We start from the raw sequence: 17402 nt of genomic DNA, 5'->3' as shown, positions 1-17402 counted from the left end.
GTAGGTCATCGCTGAGGGAGGGAAAGAGGGATTCGAGGAAGGAGCGAGTCACCGGCTCCTCTACAGCGTTGTCATCCTGCAGCTGAGGTGTGTTGGATGCTAGGGGGCAGGCGCTTGAGGGACCACCAGTCAGCCTGGAAGGCATATCTTTGAGGGTGCAGTTCTTTTTAGAGCAGGCTGTTGCCATCGCTCCAAGATTCCAACTTGCGCTCTTCTTACCCACAACCATACGGGTGGTTTCGCCAAGTTGTCACGTCGAAGCATGGTGCGGGCCAGCTCAGACACCCCCGGCAGTCTAGGCCCCGGCAAGCGTCCCAGGCCCGAGAGGCAATCCGTGCAGCTCTCCACGTCACATCACAGCAGGGCAGGCAATCATCGGGCCACAGTCTAGGTGGCTCACCCACAGTCATTGCTTTTAAGTAGAGCGCAGTGCTAGGCAGGACAGGGCCTGGGTTGAGTACCCTTCGTGGGTCTTCACTGCCCCGGGCCCCACCCAGGCTTGAGGCCGCAGGCGTTCCCCGCAGCTGCCGGAGGCCGCTCCCAAAGACGGCCAGTGACTACTTCTGAGTGAAGCTCATCCCAGTATACAAGCTCCTCTCACCCCCTCCCCTGAAGTGTCGGGACCGCTCCAGAGCTGTGGTAAGGCTGTTGCTTATAGTTGTATGGCTAGGCCGATGACCAGAGTAGAAAGACGAGGAAACCGCGTCTTACCCATCTACCACCTTCGCCACGCCTCCCCTAAAAGTTTTTTTGTAGAAGGTTTGTAGAGCAAATATTTACCCCGGAGGAGATATCTTGATGCTGTTTAAAGAAAATAGATGTTTTTTCCTCAACTAAAGGTTACCTATTCTATGAATTCGAAGAATGATGAAATGCATAACGGACCCCCCAGGATTCAAACTTTATACTATGGGGTCATAAACACATTGTTGGGGTGGATACTTTACCCCACTGAGCTACATGATTCATAAAAAGAGTTAGATAGACCGGAACATGACAGAAAGTTTGTTTTGATATTTTTGCTTTCACTTTTTTAATTCTTGAAGAGCCTGTGATTTTATCATATGTTTAAGTGTCCTGAGATGACAGTTAAACGCACATTCATTTTACACCCAGTTTTGACCAACATTACTCGGTAATCGTCATTAGGAGGCAAAATTTGCCAAACATCTCCCACCAGGATTTCATTTGAGGGAGACTCCCAAACTCTACCACACGTATGAGGTTGTATTTAATAGTCCTAGGGCACTGTGATCTGTATTCACTATTTGTTCAAAATTTTCAAAAAATGTGCCTGGGAGACAAATTGCTTACAAAAATGTAGAAATTGACTTTACAATATTGATGTAGTGTGCTATGTCTACCAAAAATGCTTGGACGAATGGCTTTTGTACTGAAAACCATTCATCCCTCAGATGTTGCTACCTAGTGTTCAGGACCTGCAGAACTGGCTACAGGTCTGAGCGCATCCTGTGATAAAGGTTTCCAGCCGTATTGCTGCATGTTTTTCTAACTTATCACACCCGCCTGAAAACAAAAACAAATTTAATATCATGCGTTTTATGTATAGATCTGTTCTTGATTTGTGTGTTGAATATAGCAGTTGTCATTTGATTTCAGTTAGGCAGGAATATGGAGTAATGAGAAGTGTGATATAGTCCAGTTTGTAAGTTGAAGACTGCCTAATCAGGAACTTAATTTGTAATCTGCCTCCCATTAGACCAAATTGTGTAATCCTAAGCAAATAATATTATCTCTTGCTGTCTTGTTTCCTGTTTTTGTAGAAGAATAGTATTGAATGTGGCTGTAACCCCAATTTTGAGCACCATATATTAACAGGATGTTCTCATATATGGACATTACAATAAAATGAGTGAGCCATGAATACATTGTGCACAGGTAAATCAGTCATAAACAGTTTTACATTTAACTTGATTTTATTTTCTTCAACAGTATATAACTGTGAAACCTGATCAGGGTCAGCTGCTGAAAGGCATGTTCTTCCCTTACTGTGACAACTGTAAGACTCCTCAGCTTGAGCAGGCAGTAGGCATAATAGGAGCAGTCATCATGCCGCACAACATGTATCTACATTCTGCCCTGGTCAAGGTGAGGGAGATGATTTGGACTTCGTTTGATTTGAAACTGAGGTTTAATTGTCCACTGCGTTCTTCTCCAACTATACCTTGTCTTAGCATCACCATCCTATTTGGAATGTAAAGATAGAGTGACAGATGGTTTTGGAAATGTGTATGTCTTTTCATAGCTTGCTAACCAATGTTTTCAAAATGTTCCACAGCTTTCACATCTCCTCCTTATCATTGTTCATCCCCCAGCATCGCCATCCTAGATTTGCTCCTTCGCTGAATTTCCTACCCACTTGACCCAATTCCCTAATTTCCTAGGTCTTATTGCCCCATCCCCCACCCATGTTTAGGTGTCACACCAGAGTAAAAATCATCAGCCCTTAGAGGTGAATATGTAGCTTTGGCCTCAATGGACAGAAGGAAAATGGACCTCTGCTTCCCACACCTTCCTTGGGGATAGACTCATTGGAGTATGGGCGATATTAGGAATATGACTCACTTGTCAGATAATCTCTTGCAGTGTATACATGAAGAGCCGCACACAGGATCCCCACTCCCTCCATAGGGCACAAAACATACATCTTTGTATTTTAGAATAGCGTATATTATGTGCTAATCTAAAGCACATCATATGTATTAGAATTATCACCAGAATAATTATCTCTACCCTAATGAATATTATGAAATTAAGTAAAATATATGCACCAAATATTTTTTATCACACATCCTCAGTAGATTAGTCTTTTCTCGCTATTTGCCATGCTGCACTATGTAACTGTCTGCCTTGCTGCCAAGCCAGCTAATACCCCGTGCATATGAGCTGCAGACCTGATGGCTTTCAGTATTGTTTCCCTTTGGGTAGAATGCCTCCCAGAATTCCAACACACACTCTCCCTCCTCCCTAATTGAGGGGACCTTACATGTCCTATATCCCATAGCTTTGTTTATAGTGTGCGTGTTGGCACATTTCATGATGAACCCTCTTGTTCTCATATCCCATAAACATTTGCCAGACACAATGCTTTGATATGAAGCATTGTAAGCATTATTAAATGTTGCATTTGAAATCCAGTAGAGGGGTTTCTAGAGACCTAACAAGGTTTGTTTACAAGGAAATATTGACCTCCTCCCTGTTAATAAAACATGGAAGTGGAAAGTTTCTTTCAAGCTGCAGTTAATAATGTGCAGTGTGAAACATCATTCATTTGACACTGCACACAAAATTCAACAGATTATCAGGCAATTTCTACACAAACAAAGCAAATCTCATAAGATCAGCTCACTCACATTATGGATCATGCAGACTTGTGCTAACTGAATGCACTCGTGTTAAAGAGGTAGTGGTTATCGAAATGTGTATACATAGGGGTGTTAAAACCTGCCACCCTATGCCTCTTTTAGGCTGCTGTATTTTGAATAGCTTCCCTTCTGCTCATTTCGCAAATGTTTATTTGTACTTGTTATTTACACTGTTGTCCAATTCCCTGAAATGTTATTTACTTGATCCTTCACTGTACTGTCTACATGCTAGAGTGTACAGTTTAATGCATTAAATCATGGGAGTGGGGGGTAAATGTCACACTTTAGAGATTCAGCTGTTAACAAATTTACATGCAGGTAATCTAAATAGAACTGCTTCACATTCTTGGTTTTCAGCCTGAACATCTGTTCTTCCTCGTTCCCTGGTGTAAACGCTCCACTTAAGTGCTTGGATATGTATGTGGCATATACATATATGTATGCATTCGCACTTATTTTTTATTTACTTCCGTACTGTTGTTCAGCATGAATATTTTCTAAATTCCCATGCTGTGTGTTACTCCACAATCTAATAGTTTAGTCCAGAAACATTGTTCAAAATGACTAAAGATTTTTGTTTTGGTGCTCGCCATTGGAGGAGTCAATTATCCGTCACCATGATGTCCAGTGTAATCCCACAGTGCCACTGTATTTCATAGTCAGATTATTTGTTCTTCCTGTTTGTACAGAAGCAGTGGTACTCTGGGTCTACGGTTGAAATCTGAGAAGCTGAAAATTCAAGTACGGCATAGGGCCCTAAAGATTAGTGAATGAATACCTACATGGCTCTGGTTATATTGAGCAGCTGCCCAACATTGAACCATTTGGTTAGCAGTTAAGACCAGTGTACGTCTGAGGTCAGAAAATGCATGTTTTGGGGGATGTTAACATATTGTATCCCCTCAGTATCTTTCTAACCAAAATGGTTATGCAAAAAAGCATTTCTGATAGAGACATCTAAACGCAGATTCCTCACCTTGTGAAATTCTTCAGGTGTCATACTAGATCCAGAAATGTTTTGCTAGCAAGACGCTCGGGTGTTTGCAGGTGAAGGCGTGCAGCCAACGGTTGTGTGGAACACGCATCCCTTTTCAGGTAAATCAGTCAATTAATCAATCAAATAATCTTTATTTGGATTGAGCAATAATCCATAAAAGCATACACGTCAAACAACATTACATTCATTAAAAAAAAGGGAATAAAATACAATTCAGCACCAAACAATAATGTAAAACATCTTCTTTAAAATAAAATCATAAACATTTAAACTTTAATATAGGTAACTAGGCTCATTAAGCCACTTATAAAAAAAAAAAAGCTTGAGCTCCAATGCCCTTGATACATCCATCTTTTCAACAACATAATAATTCTTGTTGGGCAGTAATACCATTAAAACCAGCCCAACAGTGGGTATGGAAAATAAAAACAATAAAACTATTAACATTTTACCTTCATAAAGCCCAGGTTATAATTGAAACAGGCAAGACATCCCATCCTATCAAGGGTGCAAGCAATTTATTTTTCAGTCTCAATGCACCTGACAAAAAACAAGCCACACTAAAACAGACTTCAGGGGACTGCACCAACTGCAAATAAGTCCAGGCCGGTTTTACCTCTAAACCCTTTACAACTTCATATGAAGAACACTAGGACAGGGGTATAAGGCAAGGATGACTGCACTTTATCCAATGTTTAGTGGTCCAATTATTTTATATTGTGGGTGCCAGGAACCTGAAGTCACATACCCCTAGACTCCCAACATTTTTGATATCCAACACAGTCGTTCAGCACCCCACAAAGTACACAGTGACGAGTAGTCGGAACAACAATTGAGAAAATTAATTCAGTAGGACTTAAAGTTTTCTTTCTTGCTTTTATTCAAAGTCTTCATACAAAAAAAGTAGCCAACGCGTTTCGTCCGAAGGACTTCTTCAGGGTGAAAGATATTGAGGATGTTTGCTGTAGTTTTTCTCACAAGACTTTATGATCAGAGCCTCAGATGTGCATGGTATTAATGGCCTTAATTTAAAGGAAAATGATCAGTTCCTTCTATTCGGTGTACATCGTTGCTGATAGACCTTCAGAATGTTGCCATTATTCCAAATCAATTTGTTTGGTATGCGTAATCAGTTTGGTTTCGATCTGCACGACGTGTTTGTTCTCCCTCGGTCCCGGTCTCAAGTTCGTAGATGTAATGCTGCCTCATAGTACTGTAATAATCACAGAACAAAATAATATGGGTTGTATCTTGAGTAGAAACATTGTCACACAGACAATGTTTCTCAAATCATGTTTAAAAGCTGTCACTTTTAATAAATAGATAACCTGGATCATGAAGTGATAGCACACTTTGCAATCAGCAGATTTGCCATTGAAATGGCCACAACATTTCCCACTGACGTAGTTTTACTGATAAAATTATATAGTGTACAATGTTTTAAAATCATGTTCGCAAATATTTGTCAGTTGCACATCACCAAGTAAAGCGTTCTGATTTGCTTTGCTTCTACTTACATTTTTGTTTGTATCACACTTCTAAATTTAAAAAAAGTTATTTCGTAATTCCGAATATATTTTGAAATACTTGTACTATTCATTTACAAGCTGTTTAAATGTTGTTTGTTAGAAAAAAACTGACATCTTACATCCTTTTGTTTTCCAATGATTGTTAGACAGCTCAGTCGACAAAAACATCCAGGATAAGATAAGAAGCAATTAGTAAAAAGTAAAAACTGAAGTTTGACCTTTGTCCTTGAATAGACTGTAAATGTGTCAAGATAAAAATAGGATTTAAAGGAGTCTTTGTTGCTAATTTCATTTCTGAATGAACAGAACACCTGTTCCTTCCAGAGTTCACTCGCCAGAACGGATGAGTAGTTGCTAAAAATAGCTTGATCTTATAAACTCTGACTTGCCACAGCGAGTGGGCGAGAAGATTTTTCGAGGCTTGGCATTGTGTATTCAGCCAATATCAGATGCAAGCCTACATATAACACCAATCCAAGAATGGATTACAAAAGGAGCACAATTGGTGGACACAGGACACTACAAAAAAATGGCTAAAGGTTAAAATAGCCATTCCTCTCTATGGCCATAACCAAGGCATTACACACAGGATAGGGTACACATCTGAATAACTTGCAAATCAGGGGCAATTGACACCAGCCGATGAGTTCAAACACATCAGTTGTTCCAATGGCTTTTCATAGTTAAAGGGAAAAGTGTTGCAAATACAAACAGTCAATGCAACTAAATGTTCTACACGTAAAGACTATAAGAAACAAAATCTTAGTGTAAACGGTGCATAGGACATTTGGCAACGGGACATTCAAAATCTCATTACACTAGTGGCGCATCAGACATCATGAGACAAAAATATAGAGAGAGACAAGCTAAGCAGAAAAAGAGCAATCTTGTGTAAACGGAGCCAGATCATGCGGTTATCAACAGCAGGTTGCGGAACTCAAGACCTCGATCTGGTCACAACTACAAAACTTCACTTCAGGTATTCATATTTCCATTCTGGGGTAAATGCTCAGTCACGGAATTTGTAAGATATATCTGTTTATTCTTTTCCCTCAATAGCTCTGGTTGTCCCTAGGCATCAACAGATGCACATCAGTCCCTGTGACCGTAATACTGGTCACTACACAGTAAGCCAGACAGCCAGGGTAGTGTTGCCTCATGACACTGTTGCAACATTGTCAGTTGAATGTCTTTTTTTAAGGTCACCGCCTACCAGGCAGTGCAGCTGTCTGGCTATGCGAAAGACATCTGGGGAACTTTCAGAAATTTGACCTGGGAATGCATTTCACCCATTACTTGCTATTGGCTTTGTGGTTTCTAACTCTTGTTTTCTGCCTTTCCGGTTGCTGGCTTTATTTGCATCTAGGCTGTGCAGCTTGAGTGCGTACCTCCCCATGCTAAAGCCATGTTTACACTATTCTTCCACAAACTCATTTTCTGAAATAATCAGACCTTTAAATCTTGTTCTGATCTCATCACATTTGCAGGGGATTTGTGTTTTCTTTGGAGCCTGGTGTTTATTTTGGTTTAGCTGACTTCAAAGTGAGATTGTTGATAGGAAAGAGGAATATAGCATTCTTTCTCCATGGAGCCAGCTTTTGCCTTTTTTTGTATTTTATTTTAGACTTCGCCATCGCAAAAGGTATCTCGTTTTTGAGCTGCACAAAACATTTGCACATTTATTGCAAAAAACCTCTTCTTTGGTGAGTCTATTTAATTTGTGAAACTGCCTTTTTTGGAACAAGGTACAACGCCGCAGCAGCCTGATCTTGGGCAATTTACACTGTTTATGGCCCATTCATTTTCCGGTCCCGGAGAAGATATTTTCACAGGATAGAGCCAGCCACATTGTAACACAATTTAACAGTGCATGGTTTTCACTTTGAATTGTAAACCATATGCTTTATTTATGACATTGATGGCAACTCCTTTTGGAGAGTTGGATACGTTTAATAGCACCTCTTATGAAAGCTTTTATATTCCATCTGCCACTGTGCCTTTTTTGGAACATATATATTACTGGATATAAACGATTTCCTCATTTGTCCTTGCAAGCACTTAAGTCATTATTTCAATGGTGCAGCAGATGCAGTGGCATAGGGGTGGAGAGCTCAAGGAAACCTACTGAACACAGATCATTGCTATATTTTACTACTAAGCAGGCTGTCATAAGTGCAATTTCCTCGCAGGCACTGGGGTCATGATTTGAATGGTGGAGCAGGTGCAGTGGGACAGAAGCCAAAAGATCTTGAAAACCCACTGAACACTGATTATTGCTATATTTTACTACTGAACCAACAGTCAGAAGAGATGTTTTTGATTCTTTTGGAACCACTGCACCCAAAGTAACACATAGCAGATAGCATCATTGTAACAAATGCTGTAACCTATTGGACTTTCTGTCTACTTACAACTTATGTTACATTCATTTCATATAAATGGCACATTGTCACAGTTTTTGTATGGTCCTAAAATGCTTCTGACTGAATCTGGTCACTCTAACACCTTCGCAAGGGCATTGTCCATTGTATAACATTAGTACTTCATCCATTGTAAATACTATATAAATACTTATAACTTACCATATGGCATACCATACCAAGCAAGCCAATAGGTCTCACCTATGCGAGATCTGTTGGCTTTGTCTGTGTTTACAAAGATTAGGAAGGAGGTATTTGCACAGCTGAGGGTGATCTGAGTTATAACAGGTAACGGTGTAAGGCGTGCAACCAGGGGTGAACGCTGTCTGAACCGATCAACGTATTTGCAAAGACTAATACAAGGCTACCCCCAATGAGAGGTAGACTCCCCAGTGTACTGCAGTGTAAACGACACAGAGGTCTAAAGGTTTGAAGCACACTTCATATATAAGTTCAATCCACAAAGTTCAATGAATCTTCATTTTTTAATGAATATACATTATGCTCCATGTATAAATCATCATGATCCAGACATTGGTGCTGTGTATCATCAACAAAATTATAATCCGATATTCAATGATCCCAATGCATTTCGGGCTGAAACGTAGCCCTTCCTCAGGGGATAGCTCTACAAACAAAAGAAATGCCATCATAAGGTCTAATTCAAACGTAAATGAAAATTACTGCATGTACAAAAATGCTGGGTTCTCAGAGTGAGTCAAAAACAAGCATTTTTTTTTTTCCCCTGTCCATTTTCTTTGTTTACACTGTGTTCTGTTTGTGTTTTTCTTCACCTTCTTCTGTCTTTAATGTTATTTTAATTTCTTGTTATGGGGTCCTTTGAATGTTATTATGTCGTTTACCGTTCCAAGATGGCGCCCACAGTTGGACGCCTCACTGTCCTTCTTCTATATTTACTAGTGTTGTCTTAACTGGCTCTGCACTTAGCGCGTTTGTATCGTGGTCACTGGTGTGGAATTTGCGTTTGCGCTGACAGCGTTCCCTGTAAGTACCTCTTAGTGGGGACTGTTTGTTATCCTGTTGTGGGCAACTTGTCTGTCCGTTTTTTCTGAACCGCGCACCTTAAGGCTTGGGGTGTTTCTTCGCCCTGTTCGGGCTTCACTGTAACGTGACCTTTTCAAGTTTCGTACACGCATTTGATCTCACCGCTATTTGGGAGTTTGGGGTACTGGCGGTTTCTTGCCGCGTTGTTGCACCATGGCCTTTCGTGTAGTAGACGCACAATATCTCGTTCACTTGGATTTCTTTTATTCTTTATACGTTTTCTAACTTGGTACACGCACTTTGGGAAGTTTGGTTCTGCTATGCTATTACCACTCGTGTTGCATTTTAATGCTTGTTTTTGACTCACTCTGAGAACCCAGCATTTTTGTACATGCAGTAATTTTCATTTACGTTTGAATTAGACCTGGGGGCTTTGACTTTAGCACTAGTGGAGGAGACTGGTGTCTGGAATGTCAGGGCAACCTGTACCTATAGCATATCTGGTATCTTATGTTTGGAGGATGTAGTGTCTGAAGTAAAAGGTCTCTCGGGCAGAGGCCGTACAATACTGAATGCTAGTGCGTGCATATGTGTCTTGGTGCAACGTGCGGAGCCAAGGGCCTACCATGGTAACGGGTTCAGTAAATCACTTGCAAGGAGGACAGGAAGGCCGGGCCCTTTGCTCTGTAGCCGGGAAGATGTTTACCTATTTCACTAGACTGGAATGTGTTTTCGAGGAGGCTGAGCAGATAACTGTAGGCAAAACATGAATTTGGCAGGCAAGCAGGCCGAGCCGGGCACCGCTTCGCTGGCAGGAAGTAAGGCAGGGGTCAGGGATGCATACAGCTTTCGGAGACAGGAGAGATGAGGCTCAGGGGCCTCGTTTAAGGGCCTAGCTCGACTGGGCCAGGAAACATGGAGAAAAACGTGTGCGAGATTCAGAAGTGCACCATGTAAAGACGTTGGCACCAAGTGCTTAGAAACCTAATTAATGGGATTTCTTTGCATGACTGGATAGCTGACATGTTAAGGATGGACGCAAATGTATTTGCGTCTTTCTAGCATGTGCGGAACAGAAGTTACACAACATACAAGGAACATGGGTGCATGGATAGGGTGCGAGTGGGGGACACATTAGCTACCTGAAAATTTCTATTACCTCATTCCCTCCTTGGACCCTACTACACCCTTCAGGATATATCTATATTCATGAGACCATCTATCTGTTCGTAAAGCATCATTTGTTCATCTTTCTTTATTCGGGAACGGGAACGTGTACTTGGACGGGGAATACAAGCTGTGGCGCACAAGCCGCAAATCGCTGGCCCACATTGCAGACAGAGACAACAACTGAATACTATGACCAATATTACTCCAAGGAATGATAACAATTTCCATCCCCAGGCGGATATTACACTCCAGAGCCAACCGGACCAAGTCCAGGAGCCTGGATTCTGGTGTATCAGGTGAGCTATTTCATGAAGCCGAGTTATGGCCTTATACACGGATGGCGCGTTATTAGGAATAAACACGCAACAACTGGATCCGATGACTCTACAGGCCCCGCCCCTATCTGCCAGGATGACGTCAAGGACAAGGCGATTTTGAAGAACAAAAAGTCTCATAGCAGACTGTTCCTCGGTCAGGTTACCTAAGGCAGAAGTAGTCTCGTTCACTACTGCTTCTAGAGTTCTAGTTAATTTTCGTATCAATTTACTATTCTGGACAGGACCTACAAAGAAAAAGAATCCTTTATTGAAATCTGTATATTGCTCCCATGTTGTTTCGGTCTGGTCGACAATCGGGGTCTTGATCTCCCTTCGATGTCTTACATGTTCAAGATGTGGGTTTCTGTGATAATCAGGCGGGGCTAGGAAAACGGGTGGCAATAGGAACGCAATATAGCACGTCCCATCCCAATCCAATGGCAGACGTACATAGGCTGTCTGACCACATATGAAATAAGAATGGCGGGAAGCTTTGAAAGTAGACTTTCCTTTATCACTGAATTCGACAACAGTATTACAATCACTGTGTCCTAGATGTACTGAACCATTCTTTCTGACGCATAATTCACCTTTCACTGGTAAAACTGTAATAAACGGCAAGTCCGAATTAGTCTCAGACTGCACGTTCAGGATCATGAGGTTAAGTGTAAAATTACCTAATCCATACACTTCATTTTCTAGATCGGTCCCTGTCCTTTGGGGAAGACCTTCTTGGTCTGGGAAACATATTCTATTCATGACTGTATTCAGGTTCTCCCATATCCAATTGCCTTGGGAAACCTTGGACTTACTATCTAGGGAAGACATTAAAGTACACCATGCACCACACGAACCATTATGTGTGAACGGATAAGGAAAGAGGGGCAGAGTTCCCTTGTATTTCTGATAGAGAGGGAGTCGGCCACATACCCAGCAATTGGTGGCATTGCTGGTCTGATGAGAATGGTGTAACATACGGATGAATGTATTGTTGCGCATGGCTAAACGATAGGATAATTCATGTGGAGGCAGGTCACTAAAAGTGTGCTCTACAGTATCGTTAGAGGAAGCATGTACAAGTGAATCAAGAGGAAAGAAAACGTGTAACATTAGACTAATGCATATAATCGTAAGACTCAGAAGAAACATCGAGATCAAGGCAATTATGCATCTGCTGTGCAAAACTTTACAGTACTTTTTTCTTTTCTCGTCACGCCTATCTCTCTGACTACTTGGGTCTATCTTATACATGTCAGAAACCTGTCTAACCGCTTCACCCAGGGGGGGACTTAAACAATTAAACGCTGTCTGACTTACTAGACCTTAACTTGGCACGATACTCCTCTTGGGGAGTTTTCTCTAGCAGGGGGAGTTTAGAGTCTGTTTCTAGAAGTGGGCAGTCCTTAATCGGAATTTCTGGACACAGTCCGTGAACTTTTTTAATATGGCTCGAATGTAGCCATCCTTTTCTTCCTTCCAGCTTGACTGCAGTTCTCGTGGACATCAACACCAATTTGGGCTGCTTCCATCTGGGCTCCAGCTGACTTTTCCTATTGAAATTCCTCACGTAGACGAGATCACCAGGGCGGACTTCATGCGGTTTTACTTGGGTGTTGTCCGGAAAGGCAGCCGCGACCTGTGAACGACAAAATTGTAGTGCAGACATCAAGGAAGCCAAGTAATCTGTCAGCATAGTACTTTCAATATCGGTTATGCGTCTTGGCATAGGCGTACCCCACATATTCGGGGGATGACCAAAAGTAATTTCATAAGGAGACAATCCTGTCCTAGAATGGGCTACCATTCGCATGTAAAAGAGTACAACTGGTAAGGCAACTATCCAATCTACACCTTTATCTGCACATATTTTTGCTAGGCGTGTTTTCAGGGTCTGATTATGTCTCTCTACGAGACCTGCGGCTTCGGGATGTCGGACACAGTGGAACTTCCATTGGTAACCTAACAGGAGTGATACCTGTTTCATAAGCTCGGACGAGAATGGCTGACCATTATCAGAATACACGACACGGGGCAAACCGTACCGCGGGAAAAACTCACGTACCAGCTGTTTGGCAGTGGTTGCAGCAGTGTAATCGGGGACTGGATATGCTTCTGTCCATCGGGAAAGAGCACATACGACTACGAGGACATACTTGAAACCTCGGCATCTGTCCATCTGGATATAATCCATCTGGAGGACTTCAAAAGGATGGTCAGGAGGATGAAATCCACCTTGTTTCACGGGAACACCTTTTCCTGGATTGAACTGACAACAGATCATGCAAGTACGCACTTTCTGTTTTGCTGCTGCTCGTAAATGCTTGTTGTACCAGAGATTCTGTAAACTGTCTAACATGGCTTTCTCTCCTAAGTGTGCTGGACTATGTGCTGTATTAATAATGATTTGAACCATAGAGTCGGGGAGGAACCATGTGGCTCGTCCCTTCGTCATCCATCCCTGATCTGTCTGGATCCCTCCTTGTTCAGTCCATTTCTTGATTTCGTCTGGGGTTGCATGTGTCTATGTCGAGTACTTCTAGAGTGGGATCCTTAACTGTCAGGCAACGTGTCAGTGTAGGTGCTTCAGTCTTTGTCATATCAGTCGGTATGTCTGTCTGAGCTGTAAGTTTGGCTGTTCGATCTGCCAGGTCGTTACCCTGGGAAATGTTGTCAGTGACTTTAGTATGTGCTTTGCACTTCATAATGGCTATGGCTGTAGGCAACTGTATTGCTTCTAACAGGGCTTGAATGAGGGGACCATGCTGGATCTTGGTACCGTGAGGAGTTAAAAAACCTCTCTCTTCCCAGAGAACTCCGAAGTCGTGAACGACTCCGAATGCATACTGTGAATCTGTGTATATGTTTACTTTCTTGTTCTTGGCTAGTATACAGGCTTGGGTCAGAGCAATAAGCTCTGCAGCTTGAGCAGATAGTGTGTCAATACGGTGTGTTTCTATGACTTCAGTTTCAGTGGTCACCGCGTAGGCGGCCACTAGCTCTCCTGTGTTTGTTCTCATACATGAACCATCCACGTAAAGTGTCAGGTCTGGGTCGGTCAATGCAATGTCTGTCAAGTCTTGTCGGGGCTTTGTTACTGTATTAATGACTTCTACACAGTCATGTGGTGTCGGATCTATTGCACTCGAGGGTAACAATGTGGCAGGATTGAGTATGTTGCAGCGTCTGATTTCTATGTGTGGCTGGAAAAGTGTCAGTTCATAACCTGTCAATCGTGCTATGGTCAAGTGTTGAGTCTGGGTACGGTTCAGAAGAACTTCCACGGAATGTGGAACCTGTACTGTCAAAGGATGTCCTAACACTATTGAATCGCTTTGTCTGATAGCTAGAGCTGTTGCTGCAACTGATTTCAAGCACGCAGGCAAAGCCTGGGCTACGGGATCCAATGTACTAGAAAAATAAGCACAAGGCTTATGGTGTCCTGCTTGATCTTGTGTGAGAACAGATAATGCTGTGCCATCGCGTTCTGTGACAAAAAGTGTAAAAGGTTTGCTGTAACATTGTGTCGCTAAAACTGGTGCTTGACATAAAGCTATCTTCAAGTCATTAAAGGCTTGTGTATGTTCCTGAGTCCAAGGGAGGACAGTCGAAGTCGCTGCCTCCTGTGTTGTTAACTGTATGAGTGGCTTGGCTAGAAATGCATACTGGGGAATCCATTGTCTGCAGTACGAAGTGAGGCCAATAAAGGCCCGTACTTCCTTTTGTGTCTTGGGTTGTGGCAGATGTGCAATTAACTGGATACGATCTGGTGTCAACTGTCTACCCCTCTTGGACAGCAAGTGTCCAAGGTATACCACTTGCTAGGCACAGAACTGTAGCTTCGAAGGGGACACTTTATGCCCCTTTTCGGCTAAAAAGTACAAGACTGTCAGTGACGCGCGCTCGCAGTCACGTTCGGTCCGTGCTGTGATCAGTAGATCATCAACATATTGCAGCAGAGCAGTGTCAGTAGGCATATGAATACTGTCTAGTTGTCTTTTCAGTGCTTGGCTGTAAATACTAGGACTTTCCGTGAACCCTTGAGGTGCACGTGCAAATTTGAAGCTTCGGCCATTTAAACAGAATCCGAAAAGGTATTGGCTTTCGGGATGAATGGGGACACTAAAGAAGGCGTTCTTCAGATCGATTACAGTAAAGAACGCGGCTTCGGAATCAATGGCAGTCAATAGGGATGAAATATCTGGAACCACTGGGTACTGCGGTACTATGCATTTATTCAGTTCTCGAAGATCGATCACCAGACGATAAACTGGAGGTGCATTTGGGTCAGTTCGTTTAAGAATCGGAATGATAGGAGAATTACATACATTGGAGTCAGTTTCTACAACTACTCCTTGGGCAATGAGTTCGTCAATAATTTTCAGTAAGGCTGCTACAGCCTCGGGAGGCAATTTGTATTGTCGGATTCGGGGCAGTACAACACCTTGCTTGAGTGTGACACAATAGGGAGTAATATGCATACAACCTACATCAGTTGGACCTTGCGCCCATAAATGCTGTGGAACATTTTTCAATCTTGCATCAAAATCTCTCAACACATAATGACCCTTAAAGTCACGTAAGAATAATCTCACTCCTTCCGGAGAACAACATATAACTGCTCCTAGAGCTTTCAACGTTTTAATACCAAGCAAGTTTTCGGGACATGATTTCGTAAGTAACAGATCTGTAGTACGGGACAATGGACCAACTGCAAGGGGAACTGGCTTTGATACTTCGTTAACAATAGGCTTTCCTGAAAATCCAAGGGAAACATTCTGTGAGCCTGAGAGGGGTGCCCCTGGAACCTAGTCATGACTAATGGTAGTTCTGCTCGCCCCTGTGTCAATCAAAAATGTTCTGTCTTTCCCTAATACCTGACTATGTACATAGGGACCCTCTTGATCTACAGGAACCTCGATAAGGGGCAAGCCAACCTCCCTCTCTAGGCTGTTTCATGTGTACTGCTGATAATCGGGGTAATCGGACTGTGCATACTGGTACATTTGCTGTGTGACATGTTGTGTTGCGGCAATGGGTTGGGGTTGGGGTACAGCTACTGTCTGTTGCTGTGCATTCTGTGGAGGTTGCGTATTCTGCGGAATATTCTGAGTCTGTGGAACGTGTTCTGGTCTAGGTGGACGTGGTCTTTCTTTCGTTTTGCCTGTAGCAATATTGTGTCTGAGAACGGCACATTCATTTATGAAGTGGCCTGGCTGTTTGCAGTAATTGCAATTCCCTTTAACAGGAGCTGCAGAATGACTAGTCTGTGTGTTCTGCGAGTTACCCCTTCTCTGACCATCTGCTGGGACGGACTGGGCAACTAGTACTTTCATTTTCGTATCTTTCATACGTCTCTGTTCATGATCGTGTTCCTCTCTAATTCTGTTCTGGTGGTACTGTAACATTTGTAACATTTGGGAAGGCGTATTTGCTTGCCATGTACTTTCTACTTTCAATACTCTATTTTTAACCTGTGGCAAGGAATTCTCGACTAATTTGGTCACAAAAAGATGTGGCTATGACTCGCTACTTGTTTTCAGGCCACTATTAATAATGAAACATTTCTCGAATCTGGAATAAAAATCACTAGTGTCTTCGTCTTGTTTCTGTTTGCAGGCTGAGATTGCATCCCAGTCTTCCTTTTTAACTGTCGATAATCTAGGCAAAACTTGTACTAATAATCCTGGTAATGCTTTAGTTTTGTCCCCAAGACCTAAACCTGGGGTACGTGTCTTTTCCTCGTCTTCTAATTCAGTCCAGTTAATCTTTTTATCTCCCACCTCCCATTCTTTCTCTTTCAGTTTTTCGTAAATCCCTGATGGCAATAATACTTTTAACATTTTGAGAATGTCGGAATACGTGTAATCTCCCATCAGTAACATGTCTTTTAATTCCCGGTGGAATCCTGCAGGATCTTTATCGTGACAAGGTACTATTTTCTTCATTTCCAATAATTCCATTTTAGTCAAAGGAGTGTATACGAATACGCGTTGAAGCGAACCCCCTGTAGTCTGGACGGGATGTACTTCTCGTAAGGGATTCTGTCTGTCTAGGTGATATGGCTGTCTTACTGGGGGTGGAACAGAAACAAAATGTGGAGTCAGGAAAGTTCTGTATTTGTGACGTTGTTCTAGAATGGTATTAATTAAATCGGTACCTAGGCCTCTCCATCTTCTCAGGAGTAAGTCTTGCAATACATTATACAATGGACCCGGATCGGATTGCTGATTTTCATATAGTGTAATGAGATGTTAGATCATGTATATACCAGCTAGTCGCTGTTCGTCTGGAGTAAGGCTCAAAAACGTTTGCGCCACTGAATCGTCTTTATATATACTGTCATTCCCAGCCCATTGGACTGCCGACCGGGCTAGTTCCTGATCACGCATAGTATTGAGTTCATGATAACCTATTCTTTCTTTCAGTATTTTATCAGTATCTTGGAATACATGTTAAAGGGAACATTGTTCTGGTATGGGGGAAAGGAAACGTTTCTTGTTTTCTAGACGAATGGGTCTGTCAAAAGGTCTATCAAAGGAATACTGTTTAGGGAGTTTCACTCTACCTACGTACGCTAT

General features: G+C 42.3%; 1 protein-coding gene across 5 annotated transcripts in view; it reads left to right on the top strand.

Annotated features, from left to right (window-relative positions):
- Positions 1-17402, top strand: part of SLC11A2 (solute carrier family 11 member 2) — a 445949-nt gene that overhangs the window by 293486 nt on the left and 135061 nt on the right. For all 5 annotated transcript variants that reach the window (XR_015309911.1, XM_086965754.1, XM_086965745.1 and 2 more), the window contains one exon: positions 1954-2109. Coding sequence is in view for 4 of the 5 variants with exons in the window: in XM_086965754.1 (XP_086821880.1) it covers positions 1954-2109 (156 nt within the window). In the remaining variant the exon portion in view is untranslated. The remainder of the gene's footprint in view (positions 1-1953; positions 2110-17402) is intronic.

The sequence above is a fragment of the Lissotriton vulgaris genome, chromosome 1_1, assembly GCF_964263255.1.
Source record: "Lissotriton vulgaris chromosome 1_1, aLisVul1.2, whole genome shotgun sequence".
Lineage (NCBI taxonomy): Eukaryota > Metazoa > Chordata > Amphibia > Caudata > Salamandridae > Lissotriton > Lissotriton vulgaris.
This window is presented reverse-complemented; position numbering and strand designations above follow the sequence as displayed.